This window comes from Apaloderma vittatum, unplaced genomic scaffold (assembly GCF_000703405.1).
Source record: "Apaloderma vittatum isolate BGI_N311 unplaced genomic scaffold, ASM70340v1 scaffold2913, whole genome shotgun sequence".
In the NCBI taxonomy this organism is placed as follows: Eukaryota; Metazoa; Chordata; class Aves; order Trogoniformes; family Trogonidae; genus Apaloderma; species Apaloderma vittatum.
In genome coordinates, this window is record NW_009707326.1 from 62,500 (window position 1) to 86,769 (window position 24,270).

Below are 24,270 nucleotides of genomic sequence, written 5' to 3' on the forward strand. Positions count from 1 at the left end.
TGTACAAGGAAAATTAGAGAAGGGATTCAAAAGAAAAGCATTAAATCCCTGAAAAAAAAACAAAACAAAAAAACCCAAGAATAATATATTTAACCTACAACAGCTTTACATACACACAGGTGACACGTTGGCATAGGAGAACATGAGCTGAAATATCCCTGAATTTTTAGAACCAAAAAAAAAGTAAAAAAAAAAAAGTTGAAGTTCAAGTTATACTTGCTAAAATGTCAAGTATTGAGAGAGTTTTTTGTTTTATTTTTTTTTGTTTGTTTTTTTCAAAGGCTATTGGGGGAAAAAAGATGGTATACAATATATAAACTTTCACACTCAGTTCAATATCCTATTGCCAAACTAGTGTTGAGGTATATGACAAGTAGGAACATCACTCAAACCTTTTAATGTATTTTTAGCTCACATTATGATATATTTGTAGCAGGCTGAGTAGCACCATGATGTGAATTCAGCTCAAAACCCAAATATATATAGATTTAATATTTTTACAGTACTAAAATACTAAAGCATTGCGTTAAAAAAAGTTTTGTTTACAATTTAATTTACTATACAACTCTCCTGCTTTTTTTTTTAATAGAAATTAATGATTTAAAACCACCACAGCAAGCCAGCTGCCTATTTATTTTTTTTTCTTCTATTTAATCAACGGAATCACACAGAACTAACCCTGTTTCATTCATCTTGTGTAGGCATCGGTCTGCTCAATCTTCCTGGAAAAGAGGACACTTGCACCGAGAAATGACTTACACCACAATGTACATAATTATCAACACAAAAGCAATCTGCCATTCAGTATTTGAAGAGCGTACGGATCTTTTAAAAACAGCAGAAGCCCAAGCTAACTAGTTGTAGTCTGTCGCATGCTGCTAATTATTACCTGTGGTTAATATAAAATTCTTTCCTTAAAACTGTACATATTTGAGCAATGAACTTGTCATAATAATTGTAGAAAACGTTTTACAGTATAGCTGTGTGAGATGAGCACCAGAAAAACATGTGTTTTGTGTACTAAAGTATTCCCTTATATCCAGTAAGCCCCATTTTTACCATAACTGACTGTATTAAAAATGGATATGTAGCCCACTAGCAGATGCACGGCTAAAACAGAAGTATTTAAAAGCTTTTTTTTTTTAGTTTAAAAAAATTATCTTTGCATTTTAAAATCAAAGTAAACTCTTTTTTTTTTTTCCTTTTTTAATGTCTTAGTACCTTAGCATTGTTCAAGTTGCCAAGCTTAGGTAGACAAAGTGCTTTTGAAACACTATTTAAAAAAAAATATCTCTCTCTATATTTTACTGTCCTTCTCTAGGACTTGACTGGATGAGTAAAATCCAGAGGTCTTTGTAATTCCCATATGTTAAAAAGTAAGCTTATTTTAACACCAGGTAAATTCAATACGTACATGAATGAAAAGGTCCTTGCTGTCATTGAAGAACATTTGACTACATCATTGACATTTTGTTATAAAGGCATTAACTGTTCAACTGTTAAAATAAAGACACCATTCTCTTAGATAGCACCATGGTTTTAGAATATCCAAACAAATTCAGTGTTTTGCTGTCTATTCGTTATGCTTTATACTTATCTACTTTGTTAAATAAAATCAAGAGACTAGTAAGATTACAGTAAAAACTGCATGTTAAAAAGCCATAATTCCAGTATTTCAGTACATCATAGATTCAGCACCAGATGTTGTTTTAAGATTCCTGCAGTTGTAATACTACAGTATTATTTTTTTAGGGGTTTTTTTTTTTGCTCCTGTTCCATGACTACACAAACTCGATGACATTAAAAGTGGCCACAGATGTGCAAAACTGTAAGAAAGAGAAAAAACAAAAAAGAAGAAAAGAAAAATCCATTTGCAGATTATCTCTTTCAGCGATGGAGCCAGTGTTTTCAAATGTAAATCGTGAAACACTGTTTTGTTTTGTTTTTGTTTTTGCATAGGATGCTTTGGTCTTGTTTCCTACGTGCCATCTGTGACCACTTAAAAATCAGTGGAAAATAAGTGCGCTAGTGAGATTACCTCTTTGTGCTGGTGTGCTGAGGCTTTTTCCACTGACGGGATTCCTAAGAATACTGTTTCCTTCTCCACCCTTGCCTTCCCCAAAACCTAAAGGGAGAACTGCCCTACCCACAAGGTGTTTCTTCAGATGAGGTAACCAACAAAGGTGTGAAGTTAGATATATCGGTTGTAAGGCCCTGTAACCCGTGTAAAGGCATATGGAGATGTCGTTACTGTGGAGTCTGTGGTGACCGAGAGTGTCCTTTGTGCAAGAGACTTGATGAAGCGCAGGTACGTTGGCTCAGAGGGCTCGTGCGGCTCAGCAGGCTCCCGCTTGGCTTTCTTGCCGTAAGACTTCTGAGGCACGTGGTCTGGACCGTACTTTTCACATTCCTCCTCTTTCTCTCTCGCCTTCTCGGCCATCTTTGCCTCCCAGAGAGCCAGACCGTGTTTTGGCTCATTCATGCTCTTGTGCTGGTAAAAGACGAGGGATATTCTGGTGGGATGGTTCCTGTTGGGGTTTTTTAAGGGAGTTGTCGCGTGGAGCTCGCGTTTTGCGCACTCTATGAGAATTGACCCGTGAGACGGAGCAACTGCCACTCCTCCAATTTCTGGATCCAGAAAGCTCTGCTCGCTATCTGACCAGACTTCGTCGGGATCCTCTGCTTTTTCTGGGTTCAGCACATCGGTTTTATCTAAACCACCCTGGGGAGTAGTCCTATCATGGTTTTGACCTGGAAGCATGTTAGACAAACCATTAACTGAGTGCGAAATTGTTTCGCTATCCTTGTTTTGGAGATGCAGTGAACTAGGAGGACCACTAAACATACTTGGAGCAGAATGGTAGTTGTGTGCTAAATGGGGAGGGGGCTGCACGTGATGGTGTTCACTGGTTTTACTCACGGAGGAGTAATCCATGCTTGGATTACTCAGATTAGATTTTAACCTTGAGGCGACCTCCATAAAATGGCCATCAGCCTCGTGGGCGGAGTAAGAGGAGAAAGACCCTACGTGGTGTACATTTGGTCGAATGGTGCAATTGCTGAAGGAGTCTACCTGCATATTTTGGTTTCCGTAATTCAAGTACTTGGGACCGAAACTCTGGTTATTCCCAAACCTATGCTGGTATAACGTTTGAATGGGTGGTAGACTTAGTTTAGACATGTGGTCTTGGCTCTGGCAACTATACAAGTCCACGTGCTGATGCTGGGAAGGGTAGGAGCCCAGGTAAGAGGGGCAGTTGTCCACGGGTATGTTTCCGTTGCACTGGTAGAGTGGATATTGGTTATTTTGACTTAGTGATCCCGAATAGGGGTTCATGGGACTGGAAGAATTCAAATAAGACCCCACAGGCTGCGATGAGGTTGTATAGAGGTTCATGGGACTGGACCCTCCATAGGGATCTGAAGCGTATGAAGAGCTTGGATAAGCATTGGCCGGATTAGGCAACCTTACATAGAGATTTGCAGAACCTGAACCCGAGTAAGAGTTAATAGGATTTGACTGAGGGTTGTTAGGGAGAGTGCGCTGTGGATGTTGTTGTTGCTGCTGCTGCTGTTGTTGTGTGGCTGGTCCTGAAAGACGTAAAAGATCTGTAGATGTGAAAAGAAAAAACACACAACAAGCAAGCTTTTTCTTTTTTTTCCCCTAAGACGAAACACAAAACTGAACCAACAAACTACATACTTTATAGATTTTTCATGATACGTATCTATGGAACTTCTAAGAAAAGTATATCATATGATATGTCAACAGAGGTTCCCTTTCTCATCTCTCAAATACCATCCTTTAAGAAGCTGAATAAATACTAAAGCTACTCATACTTTTTGGCAAGTGTCCAGTGAGATCAGATGCTAGTGGCAATGGGGAGAAAGAGGGCCGTCCAACGTGTTCAGTCACATGCACGAAATCCAAAGAGTTGAAACATCCTTTAAGTAGCCCATGAAATGGAGCATCAAAGTGCTCCCAAACAGCCGTGTACAAGGTGACCTTCTTTTTCCCAAGAATAAATAATTCTTCTCATCTGTATTAACAGAACTGTCTCCAAAAAATGTCCCTAGCTTTAAGTAGAAAACCAACGGTGACATTCACTGATAGAGGACAGTTCAGTTAACAAGGGGGATTAACTGAAAACGTAAGAGCAAAACCATTGTTCGTTAAAGTGAAATGGCATCATTCAATGGTTACAACCTTAGTCTGGGTCAGGCTGACTAATATTCGTAGATATTTCAGTGCCTTGGATGTGTCGCTTTTTTCCTCTCTGAGAAAGCTGTTGTAACTATAAAATTGTCATGATGAAGCCCTTTGCTCAGGACTCTCAAATCTACTGATGAAAACTGCCAGGGATTGTTAAGGGGATTTTTAAACTCTTACTCCACTACGGAAAGACCTGCTCTGCTTTTGGTCTTGAAGCAGAGAGTATCAATAGGGGTAAAGAGGTTAGACTTGAATCCCCTCCGATTAGGAGGTTCTCTGGAACAGTGGCAGACAGTGAGTGATGTGTAGGTCATTCATTCTTTGACAGCAGCATCACACACTTCTCTTTACGGTTTCTAGCACTACTAGTTCTTTAAAGGTGCTTTACAATACACTGAATGGCAAGCAGGGTTTGCAAAAGCACCACATTTCTACAGGTGTTAACTGTCCAACAATAAAGGACTTCTCAGACAAGTATTTAGCTACTTATTTTTCTTCTCCAGAGTTGGCCACAATTTGGCACTCTAGTATTTATAAATACATAATATCGATATCTACTTTTAAGAATTCTCTTTCGTTTTTACTTTAAAATGTTCTTGGATTGAGAGTAATGGTTTTCCTGGGACTCAGTATAAGCGGTCCTAATTTCTAGGAAGCTTACCGCTGTCGATAAAGATCCTGATCAGATTCATGTGTTTACCTGCTAGCTGCTTCGCATGACCAGCCGCCTCAGAGTTGCCTTGCTTGTTGCGTGCTGCAGCAGACTTATCTCTCTCAGCTTTACCAGACCCATTCTCCAAGGAGGAAAGCTTTTCTGCAGCTGCCTTCTTCGCTTCTAGCTTCCTCTGCCGACACGTCTTAACGGGCTCTGCTAACATCCTTACTTTTCGACGAAAGGAGGTAAGCACCTGGATGCTGCCGTTTCTCTTTTTCTCCTCCTGGCCTTCAGCACTTCCGAACTCATCCACATCAGAGACTTTGTACAACGGGAGCACGTGGAGCTGCTCGTCTTCTGGTGTTTGGCCAATTTCACGATTGTCTTCTCTAGTTAGTGTGCAAACCTGTCGGAAAGGTGTGTTAGGGTAACTCTCTCAGGCCAGTCTGAAAGGAAGAGATCTGAAATACCAGCCTCTGCATTTTACCATGCCCTGGCACTGTCGGTGCTGGCACCTGGCAAGCTATTTATAAACTGTAACTTAAGTTTTTGTGCAATTTATGCATATCACAACAGGCCTACAATTTCATTTCTTTCATCGCTCTGCTGGACACTGCTAACAGAAGCAGAAGGTATTTATATCTGTTTCTTGTGCTGAAATGAGCAGTGTAGTTAGGGATTCCCCTGATGTGAAATAAACTGTATGATCCATTGTACCGTGGCCAGAGAGGTAAAGCAGCAGAACCTGGCACTTTGTACTCGCCTGGAGAGTTTTTCACTACAACACATTAGCTAGCTATTAGAAATGGCACAGGATATATTGCCATTTCATGCCACACCTCCTTACAGGGGCAAATCCCAGGACTTTGCAAAGGAGAAAGCCAGTGTAATGTTAACAAGATTTAAGGAAGTTGCTCTTGTGCCATGCGTCATGCTCCTTGTGTCAGCTCCAGCTAAAATGGGTATTGGGAGGATCTCAGTGGAAAGATGACGATGCAGACATATTCTGTAGCAAAATCATTGCCTCAGCCTGTTCTAGGAAGAAAGCTAATATACGAAGAAAGAAATATATGTATTGTTTTGGTAGTGGTTGACTTTCAATTAAATCAGACCCTGGAAACAGGAAAAATTTAGGTGGTATTAAAAAAGTAGCTATTTTCTTTGGTTGTAGTGAGAGCTGCACGGTGAATTTGAGTAACTGCTTGAAATGACAACCATGACGATTACTCAAAACTGAAGACTGTTATTTCTTACGTTTACCCCAACTGTATTGTCATGCAGAATAGCCAGGGAACAGGAACAATCCCATACAGATTGAAAACCAGCTCGCTTTTCTGCTATCTTCTACAGAACCATTGCTGTCCAGGCTGGAGATCAAAACTGAGGGGAGCAAAGGGTGTGTGTGCAATACAAAGCATGACAGGGCTTGCAGACTTTCTGCTCATCCTAAGCACACAACATCCAAAGCTCTCCTGGAAATAAGCTATTTGTTTCCATTTTTATTTCATTAGAAGATATAATCCAAAGTTGTTAGGAAAAAAAGTGTTTCAAGAGGACAAGCATAAACCATTTTGTGCAACAGGCACTTCAGCCCTGCTGGGACCCTCTTCCCATTGTCTCCACAGTTTCTCTTTTACCAGCTCTATATTAAACTTTAATACACCACAAGTCTCATTCATGTGAATGAAAAAATTGTGTAGGGGGCAGTAAGTTAGCTCAGTTACTGCTTAATGCTTCTTTTTTTGGCAATCTGCAAGTACAAGTTTAAGCAGACAGGAGATAATGAATTAAATAGAGTGAATTAGTGCTGGAGTAAGGAGGCTGTATGCGTCACAGACTTACCAGCGTACTCCCGTTCTGCATATTGTGCAAGTCTCTGTGAGCATGAGCACAAAAATCCAGGCAGGCAGTGACCCCTGAGAACGGGCGACCTTCTTTTAAGCCCAGGCGACACTCGGGTGCTCGGTGTTCATACTCGATCTGGAAAAAGATGACGGGTATCACTGCAGGTGAGCTGGATGCTCACAGAATTACCACGGAACGCTGCCCCATAACAAAGTGCAAGTCTCCTGACATCTTGGAGGTGGCAATATACAGATCTCAAAGGCAAATAACATCAAGCAATCTGATGGCAGTTTCGTATCCATACTTCATTCCTTCCTTTCCTGTACTCGTTACCTTCTGTCCACGGTGTGATTGTGAAATTGGCCAATAGCACTTTTCCTTGCTTATTACTTTTAATTCTCCGAGAGTGGTTGGTGTTTTTACGGGACAAATGTGTCACGTGATTTCAGGCATCTGGCACTGTAAGAGTGATATGTTTGTGCAGACTGGAAATACACCAAGCTATTAAGGGAAAAAGGCTGTAGAAAACTGACTGCAGAATAAGTTAATGAAAAAGAATAATTTGCTTTTTGATTTGTAATATTTTGGTGCTCTGAACATGTATTTCATTACCCTAAGTAAAACTCTAGCCAACAAGAGAGATAATTCAGTCAAGACAGCACTTTCTACTCAAGCACTCATTATTAAGGAGCTTTACAAAGAGTTGATAATGCAACAATAAACCTCAGACAAAAAGTAAGGATTTTGTAATGGAAGATCAAGCCTTGGCAAATCACAGTTTCATATTTTATTTAGAAAGTTAAAAAGAATCCATGTTAGTAAACTGCTTTGCTGAAATTCCAGAACCTTTCAAGTGAATGCCAAAAAATGCACACTTAAGGGACCTTAATGGATCCCGTTTTAAGTTAAAGTGAAATCAAAAGTTTTGCCAAGTCTTGATCCAAGATCACTAAAAATATATCTAGTTTGCTCACAGATGTTTATTTTTACAATTTGGAATATTTAATTGCCTGAAATTTGGAAATAAAAGTGTAACAAAACTTGAACCATGTAAACTGGTTTGGAATTAAACAAGAGTGGTCTGAAATGTTAAGACAGACTACGATTGTCTGATTAAAGTATACTGGTGCAACTGTTAGCTCTCAGATGTTCTGCTGGGCCTAGCTGGAAAAACAGACCCTTTCAAATTCTAAATTTTAATCCAGTAGCAATCCAGACTTGGATTAGAATAAATCTAGGAATTTGAAATATCTTTGGAGGATTCAAAGGGGGGTTGGTTTTAGGGCTTTTGGGGTTTAGAACCTGTTACAGTACCATACAAATTAGGCCTTGATCAGCTCCCTTTAAAGCTGCTGACAGTAGCTTGATCAGGGTTTCCCCACAAATACAAGGTCTGCATGAAACAGGGCAAGCTATACACAGGCCTTATTACACAAGGTAAAAAATGAAACTTGTAAAAGCATGTATTTTCAGCAAGTGTTGGGCAGGACCAGGTTTACACACAGAAAAGTTGTTTTGCCAATTTTTGTGAGAGAAAAAATTAAGCCCAAGCAAAGAACCATTGTATTGTTCACCACCCCCTCATTTTTTTTTTCTTCCTCTTTCTCTCTTGTCTTGCAGAATGTCTCTCAGGTATTTGGACAGATAACCACAGCCAGCAGGCACAGGGCCACAGTTTCCTCAACGAGTCTCCAAATATTACGCATTCTGGTAAGTGAAACTGGCCAAGTCTGCACTGAATCTGTTTGCCCTGTCTAGTTGCTACTAAATATGCAGTAAGGGAGTGAATTTTATGGTGAATAAAAATGGAGTTTTGTGATAGTTTACTGTTTCCATTACGGCTGAAAATCTTGTCTTGTGCTGGTTGCTGCAGCACAATGCTGTCAACTGGAAAGAAAGAAGATGTCATAGTTTTCAGTGATGCTGATAGTTTGGAGACTGTAAGTTCTGTGACTGTTTGTAATGGTAGTGAATCTGAGCAACAAAAACAAAGGCCAACAGTTATGAGTTTGCAAGCAGTATGTTGTCACATTTTGATGCAAATATCTGAAAGGCATTTGGTAAAGGAATGCAGATGAGAGAGCCACACTGGGAACCTCATAAAAGCTTCAAATGTCCTAGTATCTGGGAGCGTGGTTTCAAAAAAACATGCGTGTGCGATCCCCTCATGTCAGAAGGCTGGTGCAGGCACTTGTGTGTGTATCCAGGGCTGAGTGTTCATATGTGAAACTTCAGTTTGAAAGCATGGTGGAATGACTATTTGGTGAAAACTAAAATCCTCTGCCACTTGAAAGAGCAGAACTGAAACTGTGGCTTCGGGACTTGTGTGCAACATGACACTCTGCCTTCTGGCAGTGTTGCCAATCTCACACCACCTTTGTGGCTGGTTTGCTAGTTTGGCGCATGGCTAAATCCAGAAATTTGTGTTGCAGAACTCAAGAGTTCTGCCCAAGTGTGAAGTAATTTTATGGTGTTGATGGCGAAAAGATTAGCTCTATTTAGTGGACCAAATCTGCTGGTTTTACCGTGGAAAGCATTTTAAGTGGCATTGCTCATTTGCATTTGTCTTTACCTGACGTCAAAGGAATGCTGGCACCAGGTTGAAGCACTGGGAAGTGTGGTAAAAAGCAGGTTATTTGCACAACTGCCCCAATTCCTTTTCCCCCCAGCATACCTGGTTGTTATATGCATCAGGTGCAAGTTTCTTGTAGGTGGGTGCCATCAGGGTTGACAGGTTCTGCAAATTGGATTCTAGTTTTTCTTCCTGTTAGGAAATGAAACGGAGTTCAGTGGTATTTCCGTGCTGTGTGTATGGGAACTAAGAAGTCAGAGACCTCACACAATTACATTTTACGCTGGTAGTGGTGTAAAGGACTAGACCATTATTATTCTTTAGACAGTAACCGTTGTGAATGTCCTTTTAATTTTATCATTTCATAGCCTTTAAAATAATGAAGTAGTGAAGTAGTGCAGTGTTCTCCTTGCAAGAGGGCATCACATACTATATTCTTAATTTGGTTTATGTGAAGAAGAATCGCATTCTTCAACATGGAGATGTTCTAGATCTGAGCATGATGATCTTCTTTATTTTCCATACTGGAGTTTTGGCACCATAATACTCTTCAGAAAGCTTGAGAGAGGTAGTACCAGAATGGTCCATCAAGTAAATCTGACTAATTTACAGGGTTTGTACATTGCAATGACAGCATTTCAACATACTGAAATATCTTTTCATGCAGCAATTTAAAATTATTTAAATACTTCAGACTTCAAAAAGCTCCCGATTCTTAAGCAATGAAGAACTGTGGATGTGTCTAGTAGTTTATGATATGGAGGCAGGAATGACAATGCTTCTTTTTTTTCTGTAAGCGAGAGCTACACACTCTCAAAATGAAGGGCTCTTTAAAAATTAAGTACTCTAATAACATACTTCAAAATTGTTCCTCATCCTCTCAGGATGAAAATCCCAAATTCAAAACCTTTATTGTATGAGGCTTTATTTTTAATTGCAAGTGCCTAAGGACCAGTGGCTTACTGGAGTGGTACACGTGGTTTTAGGAATATGTATATTTTAGGAATATGTGAAGAGCTGTGAAAAACCCATGGGTTTGAGAGAGACACATATTTAGTACATTAAATGTTCCTCTCTCCTACTATGGGACAATATCCTAGTTTGGGACTCAAAATGACAGTATGAAATTGTCAAAAACATCTTGCTGTGACCTTGTGGCTGCTGCCCGAACTTAGAGCTTTTGTAGATTACCATTTGTAAGTGTTGCTTCTAGTTTTTATTGGTGAAGATTCTATTTTTGTTGTCTATAAACTGTGTCTACGCTATGGGACCCAGCCCCATGTCTGAGTGCACGCTCTGGCTGCCTCCAGCTTTTTGTGAGAACAAGACCGGAGGGTAAAACCATCTTCCCTGCCCAGCTCTGGCTTCCACAGGAAGTAAATCCAAGAATGCAAGTTACAAGAGTGCCCTGGTGGGCAGGTATCCAGCTTACAAAATTTAGAGGGTTTAGGATGGTAGGCTACGATAAAGCAGGCTTTGTGCCACAGCAGGACTGAAGGAGAGCTATTCTGCAATTCCTGTGGCCACAGAAGAGCAAGGCGGGGAAAAACTCTCTGTTAATCATGATGATGTTCTAAACAGCGCACTATTCTCAGCACAGGCCATAGGATGCAGAAGTACTTGGCTCTCTGATCACATGAAAGAAAAGAAAAAAAAAAAAAAGAAGGAAAAGCTTGGATTTGTGTAATACATCAGAATACACTGAAAGCCGAGGGACCTGTGCAGCAGTACACAAGCAAGGGACTAAATTTCCATGTGCTTGTCAAAAAACAGACTGGGCCTTTGGAGCCTCCAAGACACATGACTAGCTGGAGGTGTCCAGCAGTCGTTGCAGTAGTAACTTCAAAGATATCTTGTGCCCAGGCTAAGGTCAATGGTTTTATTACTCTGACTTATTTAAAATAGTTGCCTGTTTGCTCTAACACAGGGCCCAGTTTGGAAACCTTCAGTGGGGCAGGACTGCAGGTAGAATGCATCTTCTTACCCTCCTCTTCCTATTGTCACCTCAGAGTTTCATCATGTTTATCTCCATGCAGCCTGCTCTGGTTCCCAGTTACAATGTTATGTGCCCGTAGCTGTTAAACCTTCTGCTCTGCCACTGGGGAACACACAGCTTCGGGCCTAATGCAGCCACAATTATTCAGGCCGTGCCCTCCCCTCTAATTGTGAAAGCCTGCAAACATGGTTTCAAGTCTCAGGGCATTTACCAGCTGTCAGAATTTGGACAGTCAATTTAGCTGGCTCAGTGACTGGAATCAATCAGTTTTGACTGGCAGTTATTTAATTACCCTACATGTATGCTGTTCAAGCAGGGTTCTGGCCCCTGGTCTCTTGTACTGTATCTCTATTTGCAGAGTGACAGAAAACATTTCCTTGCAAACGAGGCTCATTTTAGAAATGGACACCAACCTCTTTTGGGTCGTCCCCCATCAGCTTAAACTTTCTTGGAATCTTGCTTCTGGCAAACTTACAACCATTGTAGTACATGCTCCAGGAGCAACCAAACGAAAATGAAGCACCACAAGTTTCAGGGTCCAGCCCTTGACATGCGCAAGTCCGCCTGAAAAAATAAGAGAATATGGCTGCTAGCAGCAGGAGGGTCACACCGGGGCACTCCCACGATGCGCATCCGTGTTCTGCCAGCCTCTGGGACATCAATGGGCTTGGATCATCTTCCATCAGTAAATACTGAAGCAATGGAAGAGGGAGGCATACATATTGTAACAGAAGAATTTGTCAGAGTGAATAATTTCGTGGTTGCAAAGCGAGGACTGCGGGGTTTCTGTGCTCCCCTGAGAAACCTGGCTTTGCTACTCCCACGATGCGCATCCGTGTTCTGCCAGCCTCTGGGACATCAATGGGCTTGGATCATCTTCCATCAGTAAATACTGAAGCAATGGAAGAGGGAGGCATACATATTGTAACAGAAGAATTTGTCAGAGTGAATAATTTCGTGGTTGCAAAGCGAGGACTGCGGGGTTTCTGTGCTCCCCTGAGAAACCTGGCTTTGCTCAAAAGAGGCTATGTTCATGTGGTACCTGGTTAGGGAGTGATATTCACGGTACCCGAATATGCTGATGGCGCTGCAAGAATGTGGGAGACCCCTGACAGGGACTAAGCAGTAATTCCTGAAATATGACTCTACCCATGAAGCTGAAGTAACATACAGTCACAGCTGTGTTAATTTTGGTCTAAATGTTCTTTGCTATCAGAATGACCTGGGAAAATGATATAGTGCCATTTCTTTAGATTCAGGCTAGCTTCTGGAGGCTTACAGTACGATTTAGTGCATCCAGGTTTTATTTCAAGGTTGAGGTACCTGCTGTCCTGGGCCCTGCTGTGATCTCTTCCTTTAAATATACTAGGATGCTTCACAACTCTGGGAAGATGTTCTTCCCTCATTTACAAGAATGTTTACTTTGCTTTTCTCACAAGGTTTGTGGGTTTTTCAAATTGCCTGAAAGAGTTGGAAAGGTTATGTGTATTTTAGGGTAACAGCACGAGCAGAGGTGCCAGGTGCGAGGTGGATGGTGGGGTTGCAAGTTTGGCCATCGCGTCCTTTGTACCACTTACTCCTCATTCAGGGCGCACCGCCGGTTCGTGAGCGTGCCGTACTTCCTCAGGGTGTCAGTGAGTTCGGAGTAGAGCTTGTCAGCCAGGCTTGTTGGGATACCCTCCCAGACCAGGATGAGAATCACGATCACGGCCGTCTCACACGTGTGGCCCGCTCGCTCGCGCACCAAGCAGAGTAGCTTTTCCTCCTGACTGCTTCTGCGGACTACCTGCATGCACACAGTAACACACACCCCCAGAGCCCCAACACAAACAACGCGTTTCTTAATGTGAAGAGCAAGAGAAGAGGAAACCTCAGCATTAGTGCGCGTATGGTGAGGCTACTTCTACTACTTCTGCCTTCTTTGCTTCCGGGAACTCGGTCCATTTTTCACAGTTAGTGATATGGGCCAGGGCTGCCCTTTCTGTTTCATGAAGGAGATTCTAAAAGGCTAGATTTGACTGATGCCATGGAAAACCATGGTGGTGGAAACCAGCTTTGTAAAGCTATTGCCCATGCTCTGATTCAGCAAGAATGTTCTCCTGAATCTGCACTATGGTGCAAGTGGCCCGGTTTGGTTAGTGGGCAAAAGGAAGGGAGCAGTGAGATGCCTCCCTGCACGGAGCTGGATGGTGGGCACCTGTGCTTTGGGCAGGAGCCACGTGTGGAAAAAGCAGGCAGCTGAGGAAAGGACTAAATAACTAGACATGGGAGGTCTCTCCCTTTCCCTCCCAAATTTAAGCAGCTAAACTTGTGATCAGCCACTCAGTTTTATCACGTGCCCTTACTACGTAAAAACATTACAGTGATAAAAGGAAAGCAGTAGATATTGATCAAATAAAAGAGTGTCCTTACTTCTCAGTGCTACTATGGGTATTTCTGAAAAAAAAAGTGCAGTACAGCCCACATAAATACTATAATCATGTATCAGTTTTTCCTCACCCTGTCTTTCCCCAGCCTACCCAAACCACTCAGTAATCTATGCCAGAGTATGACAGTGTTTGCTAAGAGGGTGTCCCAATGCCTCTCGAACTGGATGTGCATTTTAAGAACATCACAGTGGTGCACTCACTGGATTTATTTGTAAACTAAAATTAAACAGGGATGAGATGTCAGGTGTTACCCATCTTAAATCTAAGCAAAACTGCTTTTCATGCCTTTAGGCCAAATTTTATTTCTGCTATTCTCTTTGCAACAAGTAAATGGACTGAGAGAGACGGGTGGGAGCAAGCTACAGGCATCCTGTGCCACTGCTGCCATTGAGATATTTTTAAGTTTTGTAGGGTCAACTAACAGCAGAACATGTCACTGCTGTCTGCTTACCTGAACCATCATGCTGAACTAGATTAGTCTTACCATTTGTGTACATCACTTACCCATTTAGCAATTGGACATCCTTGAGAACTTTTGCCTTCTTTCCCAGTGTAGACAACCCTCTCAATCCTTATAGCTTTACCCTTCTGTCCAAATCTTAAACAAACAAAAATACGTACAATAAGCAGATTCATTTGGTTCGGTGTGAACACTGAAATGATGGAGCACATTTGGCAGTCTTATCTTAAAAAATAAACGCTACGGATTACAGGGAGAGATGTGCAATGCAGTTTATCTTGCCGATTTTACTACAGTGATGGATTGATATGTTAAGAGAGGCAGATGTTTTCAATACATCATGGATGTGTAAAAATTTTCCGTATCACATTAATATTCCCAAACCTTTTAACTGTTTCTGTAGAGAATTTGTTATAGATGGGATTTTGAAAAGTGGACTTGAAGTCTCTATTTTGGGGAGGGATTTTAGATTTTTCTTGAATTTCTGGGTTAAACCTAAAGTTATTACCCTGAAGTTTATATAATGAAGTTGTCATGGAACAGCTGGCATGCAGTAGTCACTATTAATTTTCTGTGCTTGTTTCTGGCTTAGGTAACAGTGTGAATCAGTTAAGTCACGATTAGTTTGCATAATATCTATTTGCTTTATTATCTGCTCATAAATTGTTACTTATTTACTTCTGCCTGACTTCTGTGACGAGTTAGGATCACAAGGTGCCCTCAACTGATGCCTTTCGTGTGTCTTTCTGCGACCAAGGTGGGCAAGGTCGGCTCTTGCTGAAACGTTTAATCAAGGAGATTGTGCCATTAAGGCAGAACCTAGCCCCACATGCGAGCAGTGCTCTTACCCAGAGCAAACGGGTCCTCTGATGGACCGCGTGGGAATACGTGGCAAATCTTGAGTCAATAAGAAAGCGTCAGACCTGCTGAGCCATTTCCAGGCACGTTCTCTGGCCAGACCTCTCCTTGGGCTGCTGGTGCCCACCTGGTCTCAGGTGAGGCCGGGCACTAGGAACCTCAGTGTTTGCAGCCATACAGACCCAGGGACCACGTTAACGTGGCTGCCTTTTGGGGACTGGGCAAATTGCACTTCCATCACCAGTTCTGCCATTCTCATTGACATAACCTTTTTTTTTTTTTTTAATAACCAAGTGTGGGGACTAAATCGCAATCTCCTTGTTCTTTGCCTGTTGCCTATAAAGCAATCAAGATAGTTCCTTCCTGTTATGCAGCCATTTAATGATGACTTGAGAACTTTTGACCTTTCAACCCTCTTGTTTTTGCGCTAAAATCTTGGTGGCATATTTAAGGGCAAATATTTGTATTTAAAGCTCTGTCCTGTAAAGGAAATGAAAAATGCTTATTTTTAGATGTGATCTCATTGTGAAATTTCAGTGTCGCAGGAAATTATACAAATAAAATCAAGTTGTACTACACGTGTTCTGCAGGCAATCATTAGGTCACTTTTTCCAACTTAGGCTTGGATGTTAGTACACATTTGTTTCTTTAATTAGCCACATTAAAAACCATTTTTAAATCTTAACATTCTATATCAGTTTGCTAATCTGGATTGCAGGACAACTGTGCGGATGCTGCTACACAAATGTGTTGTACATTACCCACTGGAAATGAAACAGATTTTGTCTCGAATCTTTTCAACTGTCACAAAGGAATTTGTGCCTAATGTTTGTCATGCTTGATTTCAGGACAAAGCTGATTGGCTTTAAAACCTGAGCAAAAAACTCACTGAGCATGAAGTAGAGATTGGGAGAAGGAGGAGGTAAAATATATGTATCCACCATGGATTCTGCAAGAAATTTGTTCTGGTATAGCTAAGATATTAACAGCAAGTCTAAATCCAAACCCTGATTTGTTTGGCAGTGCTGCTACCTTAAAAGTCAATCCATATTCACAGGAAGCCAATTTAAAACGGCTTCAGCTCTGATTAGTGCCACCAATCGCACACATGTACCTGAGAGTATCTTTGTAGTTTTTACTTAGGGATACAGAATTAACTAACAAGGCTGAGTTCTGGAGTTCTTCAGTCAGGGAATCACACAGTTCATATCATATGAACAGTTGAAAACTAGCCATTGTTCAAGTGGCTGCTGCTATACTCGGCTGAGTAGATGCATGTAATCTATAATCTCTCAGGATTTCCTTCTGCCAACATGAAATGAAATTAAATGCAAAAAAAAAAAAAGAAAAAAAAAGGAAAAAAGGTCAATATTAAGGATGGAAAATTACATTCCAACATAAAGAAATGAAAACAGTTTTATCTCTAATAATTGACATCATGATATGAATGGCTTTCCTCTTTTATTTATTATTTGCAAATACTAAAGAATTAACCAGTCAGTGAGAGTTCTGGAGATAAAAAAACTGCATGAAACTTCTCAGGAGGGTCAGTGTTCATGGCCCCTTCGCAGGAAGAGGCTGATTTATGTAGGTGACACGCCGTCAAGCTGCTCACAAAGCTGAAAACAAGTATTGGGCAAGACCTGCACAGGAGTCACAGGGAAGGAGGTGCTAAGAGAAAGGACCTTGGGACTCGGAGGTAATCCGAAGGGCTTAACGTGCCCTAAGCGGCCCACGGTCACTGCGCAGTGATGAGCACAAGCTCACAGAGCTTGCTCAGAGACGGCGCCCCTTAGCTCAGACACGGCACCGCAATAACGCCCATTTGCTTTTGGTTCTGCAAACTAGCTGGAGCTAGTTCTGGAGTTGGGATTTTTAAGGTATGAACAAATCAAATTCCCTGACGTGCTGGAGAGCTTTTTGTTTGCTTATTTGTTCAGAGGGGAACTAAATTCCCAGATACCTCAAAATCTGGCCATTAATGTCTGTGTGAGCCAAAAACTACAAGTAATGGCGAATCCAAAGTGCAGAAGTCACTTCTGTGACAGTTTTTAATTTAAATACCTTAGAAAGGCTGGTGGGTTTTGCACTTACACATATTTCTAAATAGCACAGATCATGTATCCATTCTGTGCTGTTCAAGATTCCTGGTTTGGCTGGCTTAGATGTAATAAATACATCACGGGATGCAACGTGATACAGGGGTTGTCCACAGTCAAGATAAGGCTGGTTTTGTGCAACGCTCCGAGGAAGGGGGATGTTTTTTCACAAAACTGCTTATCAATTCTTGAGCTGAAATCCTGCCCAACAACTTTGTGGCGCTCCTCTAGACATGACTTAGTTGGATTTAACCCTTGAGGTTTGCACACCCCTCAACTGGACGCCACCCAGTCTGGTGGGAGGCGGCAGTGGGGAGCTGATTTTGGAGTCTGGCATTCTGCTCTTCATCCTCCTTCCACTATGGCATTCTCCTGCCCAGGGGGAACACCAGGCCCATGCCTGCTTTTGCAGCCATCGCCAACCGTCGTGCTTGGCAGGCTGGCAAATACTTGTTCCTGCTTGGGTTTGCTGGCATCTCTCTCAAAGTGCGCAGGCTGTGCCAGCCAGCAGACTATTAGCCCTGTCAAATATTGTGACTCTCTGGTGAATAGCACAGTGCGTAATGTTGGCAACACTGGAGTAGCTAAGCCTACAAGTAATTACTTGATTTGCAATTGTTTGTTTCTTTATGTGCAAAAGCTGGAAAAATTCTGACATCCACGAAAGGATAAATGTTAATCTGCCCTGTGCTTTTGCACTAATTACCTTTCTTCCATGATTTCTCTAATAGCTGCCACATTAGGACCGGCTCCTAGATGGGTATAGAAAGGACCTTCATCTTTTTCAATAATTTGCTCTGTTTAAAACAAAATAAAGATTATTACTTTGAAGCTTAATTCTTTAATGTAAAAAGTCACATTGCAAAGCTTACATCTACCTCCTCCTGTTATGGGTCTGGATTCAGAGTTTTCAAACATTTATGTCTAAAGTATGCCCACGCAACTTGTACTAAACATGCAAAGCACGTGGCTAATCCTGTAAACGGCCGTGATACGGACTGTGTGCCTTCTGCTGGCACAAACAGTCGTTTCACGTCTTGGGCTCTACACTGAAATTCAAAAGGCATTTTCCTGTTATCACCGAACAATTGTTTCTCCTTCTCCCACTTCCTCCTCTCCCAGTATCTAGAAAGGAGGATAAATGGGATCACAACAGTAAATATTGATGTTAGTGAGCTGTGCAGTACTTGTTTTCCAGCAGACGTGTTTCAATATAAGAACCTACAGCTTGAGAAAGTGGCCAGTAAGGTTACGTAGAGAATTTCTGCCACCCACAGAAAGACTCTGTGAAATGAAAAAAAATAAATAAAAAAAGCAAGTTTGCTGAAAGAAATCCTGCACAAGGCGTAGTCAAAATGCTTGTATGCTAAGAATGTGCCCTCAGTTTTCTGTGTGTAGGTAGGACCATGGCAGCATTCACAATGTACGTGGTATGGTTGGTTTGATACCAGGAGACAGGCTCAGGCAGTGAGACAGGAATGGCCAGGCTCTGCTTGGGTTCGGGAGGAGGTGGTGGAGCTGTGCTGACTTGTCCGTGGGCTGACTTTATGTTTTCTGCCATGTTAACTCCAAAGGCTGGATGAGGTGATGCTGCTCCTGACATACAGCCTCCGGGAGCATGATGAAGGCATGCTGTAAACCTGAACGTGTCGGTGAGGGAACGGCTTAATTTAATCTTCCTACAGACAAGTATTGGTAGGAAAGAGAAACAAACCCTACTGATCACACTGTGACACCGGGTTCTTCAAAGAGGACAGGAACTAAGTTTCACGGTCCTTTATTTCCTAGAGGGTCTGCTAAGACTGAAGAATTGAAATGCAAGTGGAGAATAAGCTCTTTTGCTTAGTTAGTGGTTGCAGTAGGGGCTAAAAAAATAGTGAGAACAATGGAAGGATTGCCAGAAAAAGTTGTGCCAACTACATTGGAGAAACAGTCTCAAGAAAAAAACAACTCAACTTCAGCGTTCAAAAAACCCCTAAATTTTGTAGACTTTTTCTCATAAAACACCAAGGAACAGCAAGGAACTTGCTTCCAGTTTTCCTCCTGGGAGCTTTGGAAATCCACTCTATCCTCCTCTTTTTGTTCCCACACATCACCTCTGACGCACAGCCCCAAGCGCTCAAAAAGGCAAAAAGGTCCATTTCAGAGGAGAATTGGTTCAACCTTCCTCTTTTATAGTTGGTACAAAATGCCAGTAAGTGAAACTATAATAGGGATTTTTTTTTTTTTCCCATTTTTTGGTGCTGAAGGTTTTGTCTCAGCCTGAATGGAGTCTGGAAGTGCCTGTTAGACCTGGCTACGCGCAGTGTCAGCGCTGGGTAGAAGCTCAGGCTATGGGGCCATGCCTGTCACTCTACTTTGCTTCCTTCTGCTCTACTCTTCCAGCTTTTGGTGATCGAGTATGCCATGAAGAAATACTGAGGGTCCCCCACGCTGCTTTTTTGGTGCTGCTTGAGTAGGTTCTGCAAGAAACTACTGATCTGTTTAGCCTTGCAGGAGACAAGTGCATGAAAGGGAGAATAAAGTCTTGCAACAAGTGAAGAATAATCTGTCATCTCTTTTTTGCTTAGGCTTTACTGAGGGAAACTTCAGTAAAATTTCACTGTAGAGCAAAAAATGGTGTAAGGATCTCAAGTTTTGGACCCAGGAGATATGTTAAAAGTGCTGCATCTAACCTTGACAAATAAAAAGCAGGTCATAACTTTGTAATCTAATTTATCAGCATGTTGTCGTTACGTGTCTGCTGCTCAAGGAGAATGGATGTGAGAGGACACATTACTGGCCATAAGCATTCTGACTGGAAAAGCAATAGGTAATTGCTTCACGAAATATTGAGAAGGGGCCTGTGTGCAGGGTTGGATAAGTGGAGTAGGCATAAATGTATAAAATTGCAATGTTGTAAGTCTTTACTAATTACTGTTCTAAAAAAAAACCACCCCAAAGAACCCTCTAACAAAAACATCCAGCTAACCCTGTGATCCTAACCTGAAGGCTCATTTCCTTCCTGTGAACTAGTACGTTTTTAGTATGTCTCAGCACTTACCAACACAGCTGCAAGACGGGAAATCATACTGGGTTTTGGCAGGTGTGTCCAATAAATTTTTAACAGGAGTATCCAATAACTTGGAAGGTGAGTCTAAAAAATTATTGAGAACAGTTCCAGCTGTTCTTTTGGTCGGGGTTTTCTCAGTGGATGAGTTTGCTTGCTGATCTAAGACTGGGGTCTGGGTGTCAAAATCTGCAGCACTGGTATTTCTTGATAGGATGGTAATAGGGCCTGCTGTTTCAACCTTTAAATGTTTAGGTGATTTGATAGTAAAAGTCTTGTGATCAAACAGTGATTTGACCTGTATCTGTTTCAGCTGCTGTTCCATTGTCTCAATGATGCTCTTTTGTTGCATGTTCTCGCAGCCAAAGTGCTGATTCTCTTGTTTAATTGTTTTTTTCCACATTTTGTTTTCCAGCTGTCCAGCTGATGGACGCATGCAGACATTAGACTTTGTGCCAGCCTCAATTTTTATGGGCTTGCGCACTGCACCGAGACCAATTTCGGGTTTGGATTGCTGGTACGCTTGTTGCTCCTGTTTTTGCAAGAGATGCCACCTTAGAGCAGCATGTTTTTGAAAATCCTTAGGGGCCTGGGACTGCAAATGACAGCTTCTCTGGTCTTGGGAGTGTGGGGCAGTTTGCTGGCCGTGTGGTAAGTACCGCTGAGGAATCTGTGTGGCTTGTTGGCTCGGGAGATCTTGGTTCAGGCTGCCGCCATAGCACTGCGCTTGCTGGAGCGGCGGTAGCTGTTTGACTGATGCTGGTTGTGTCTGCTGCTCTTGATCTTGGAAACAGTGATTCACATCTTGCTTTGTGGTCAAGTTATTTGAAAAATACTGCACGTGTTGCAAGTCCTGCATTTTGCTGGCTCCAAAGCATTCGATATTTGCGGCGCTTTCTTTCTTCTCAGACATTAAGTGCATGTTGTTTGAGCGGGGGTGCTGCAGGCTCGCGTTTGCTTTCTGAGCGTAAAGGGGAGCTTTGCTGTTTACGCTCTGTACCTGCTCTAGGCCCAGCTGAGGGTTATGCTGCGGGAACGCAGCTGATTTCATGTACTTATTCCCAGTTTGAAAGCATTCGTTTGCCTTAAGCTGACTGAAGGATGTCCTGTCTAGCGGCTGGTCGGCCTTGCTTTGGGGGGGGGGGATGGGTTGGGGCAGGTCTTTGTTTTTCATCTGCAGAGCCTCTTGCTGGTTTGGGGTTAGCTGCGGAGCGCGCGGCAGTTGCACCTGCTGTGCCTGTTTCTGAAGCATCTGCTGCAGAATGTGCGATTGCAAGAACTGCTCGTTTTCCCCCGGCTGGGGATTCAAGTGCTGCTGTTTCAACGGGGCTCCTAAAGGCTGTTCGGCTTGTTGTTCTGGTCTTTGCTGGAAATGGTGTTGCTGCGCTGGGCACTTGAGCAGGGAATCCACCTTCGTGAGCGGTGGCTGCGGTGAGTGTTTCTGGAACGGCAGCTGCTGGTCGGCTGTGGGATGTGGCTGCAACTGGGGGGTCTCGCTTTTGTACAGCGAAGGCATTTGTTCCTGTTGCATTATCTTCTGGCTCTGGGGCTGCCCTGAAGGCCCCTTTAATGCATCAGGACTTCCAGCATACTGTTTTGTATAGGCTGTTTCGGCTGTGTGTGCCTGGAACTGCAGAAATGATCGCAATAACGCTTCACTGGGCTTTTGGGGAGGCTCTCCCTGGCGGAACTGGCTGGAAACCAGTTCTATCCAGGCTGGTTTTGAGTAATGTTGAGCCTGTTGCACAGGCTCTTTCACTTGGTCCTTTTCTTTGTCAGGAGGAATCTCGGGTTTTCTCTGTCCCGGGAAATGCTGATAGCGTTGCTGCACGTCACCCTCGCTTCCGCGCGCTTGCAGGTTTTCGAGGGGAGGCTCTGATGCCGGCGTCATTTCTTCTGGGTGGTGCTGAATTGAGGCGGCCGTAGCAGCTTGCGGGTTGCTTTCGCTGACATCTTGTTGCTGTGACGTTTGTGCCTGCGGCGGAAGTCTCTGCTGAGGGTGAAGCTGTTGCTGGCTGAGGTCGGGACTTTCCAACGTTGGTCCCTGCTGTTGCCCTTCATTCTTTACCTCCCCAGGACGAGTTTCATCACATCTGTTCTCATAGGAATGGTGTCCTTCTCGCACCACGACAGACAGTGCACTGTTCATTTCCGGAGCAGGAGGAGCGGAGGAATCTTTGTGAAACATTGAGTTCTGTTTAAAGAGAGCACCATTTTTTTCTGCTTGCTCGGAAACCCCTTCCAGAGTGGGGCTCTGAGCTTGCAGGTTACTGCTGGAACTTAGAGAGAGGTCTTGGTTGGGAACCTGCCCTATGCTTCCACGAACAGTACTGTTTCCTACGGGTAACTGGTGTGGATCATAGCCTGGAATCTGTTGCTGTAGCTGTAGTTCTGGCTTCTGAAGCGCACAGCTACCTGGCAATACGGATGGTTTACTGGAGTCTTCTGTGTTGTAGACCTCAGTAACCACTACAGCTGGCACTTGAGGCAGCTCAGAGTTTGAGGTCTGTGGGGAAGTGATCTGCCCTGAGGTATGGGATGAATGCGTTGCCTCACAGGACAACTCATTAATAGCCTGACTGGTAATGGCATTGATATGAGATGTGTTCTTCTGCATCGCTATGGAAACATGTTCTGGATAATATTGAGACAGTGTTTTCTCCAGGAGTTCACCATGCATGCTTTCCATGGAAGAGGCAGAAACTGTAGCACCATTAGGCATTGGCACTGCCCTGTTCTTAAGTAGTAAGACAATGTCCCTGTTCTGGCAATGAACATTTTCCTGCTCCTGCTCATCCTGAATTAGGAGGTCACGAGGGTTTTCAGAACCACCACTGCTGTATCTTGTAGACTGTATTGAATCTGAAGTTTCATCTTCTTGTCTTGTAGAACTCTCAGCTTTCTTCTCACTGTAACAATTGGAGACTCTTGGTTTTTCATTATTATCTTCTGGCTCAGCTTTTTCTCCATTTACCTCTTTGTCTTGTTTCACTTTCTTGCTCTCATGAAGTCCATACAGAGAGGGCTCACTAAAAGTGCGTTTTATCCCACCATTTTGCATATATTTGGAACAGGCTTTCTTTTCTTGTAAAAGGTCGGGGCTAACACGGTTGTTTGGACTTCCCTTCCGGTGGGGCACTCCATAGTTGCTTTTAATGAATAGCCGCTTGTGGTCTCCATTTACTTCAACTTCAGGCCTCTCTGTTGCTGGACTTCCATTCTGTAGCTTCACCACAGAAGGCTCTGCCTGGCAAACGTGAGAAGATTGTGGTATTAGAAACGGACTCAATCTATTGCCGTCAACATGGTTGGTTCTGTCCTGTTCCATCTGGCCTGCTCCGGGGCCATCCACAAGGCTACCCTCTGAACGTATCTGAAAGAGAAAAGAAGTGGGAGAGAATCCAAGTCAGTTTTAGTTTCTGGTGGTGGCCAGCTGATTACCTAACAGTTCCTGCAGCATTCACGCACACATCATGACCAGTCCCCACACAGCGCGAGCTCGCAGGCGCGTTTGACAGCCCCATGTCTCCCTTTCTCTTGAAGGTTTGCTCTTCAAGTTGAAAAGAAAGGGAAAATACAGAGCAATTCCTTAACCTTGTTTAACAGGCAAGAAGATATTTTACCAAAAAATCTCTCCTAATGGTGCAAAAGATATTCTCTGCTTCTGATTTGCATAGACTCCTCTGTTGTCGCTTTTTCAATAAGGCAGAAAGTCATGCCAAAACCATGGTTCCCAGACTTAGTACTAATCCTGTTATTTGATTAACTGTGCCAAACATCTTTTGTGTGACTTGAAGGATTACTGCCACCAAGCTTGCCAATTAGAGGGGAAAACCTCCTTTTTTTCTGTCTTCAGCTGTCTGACAAGGTCTTTTAAAACTGGCATTCCTAAAGACCACGCGAGTGGCACGATACACGTGAGACAAAGCCACGCTTCATTGCTGTCCGTAAGAACTCTTACAGTTCAGTAACATCTTGGTAATGTTGACAGAAACAAATCAAGACATTTCTGAAAGGTTTGATGGAAGTGGTATTTCTTCAGGTATTAACATCCTTTCAGATTTAGGCATCAAGCACGGCTTAAACTATGCATT

The 24,270-nt window shown here is 42.7% G+C and overlaps 1 protein-coding gene across 1 annotated transcript; it reads right to left on the reverse strand.

Annotated features, from left to right (window-relative positions):
• Window positions 1–1,368: 1,368 nt before the first annotated feature.
• Window positions 1,369–23,543, reverse strand: TET2 (tet methylcytosine dioxygenase 2). Its single transcript, XM_009866129.1, has 9 exons — window positions 20,171–23,543; window positions 17,834–17,924; window positions 14,215–14,308; window positions 12,859–13,067; window positions 11,695–11,845; window positions 9,388–9,477; window positions 6,711–6,848; window positions 4,914–5,274; window positions 1,369–3,609 (listed from the first exon to the last, which is right to left on the reverse strand). Exons 1-9 carry the CDS (start codon window positions 23,502–23,504, stop codon window positions 2,192–2,194), a joined length of 5,886 nt encoding a protein of 1,961 aa, XP_009864431.1. The 5' UTR covers window positions 23,505–23,543; the 3' UTR covers window positions 1,369–2,191.
• Window positions 23,544–24,270: the final 727 nt, after the last annotated feature.

Bases quoted from the DNA above. Each gene is read 5' to 3' on its own strand.
- TET2 (XM_009866129.1), bottom strand. From the start codon at position 23,504: ATGGAACAGGACAGAACCAACCATGTTGACGGCAATAGATTGAGTCCG. The intron at 14,309-17,833 runs GTAATTAGTGCA...TGTTTGTTTAAG, and splicing joins AGAGAAATCATGGAAGAAAG to ATTTGGACAGAAGGGTAAAG. The intron at 5,275-6,710 runs GTAAGTCTGTGA...CCTTTCCGACAG, and splicing joins TGCAGAACGGGAGTACGCTG to GTTTGCACACTAACTAGAGA.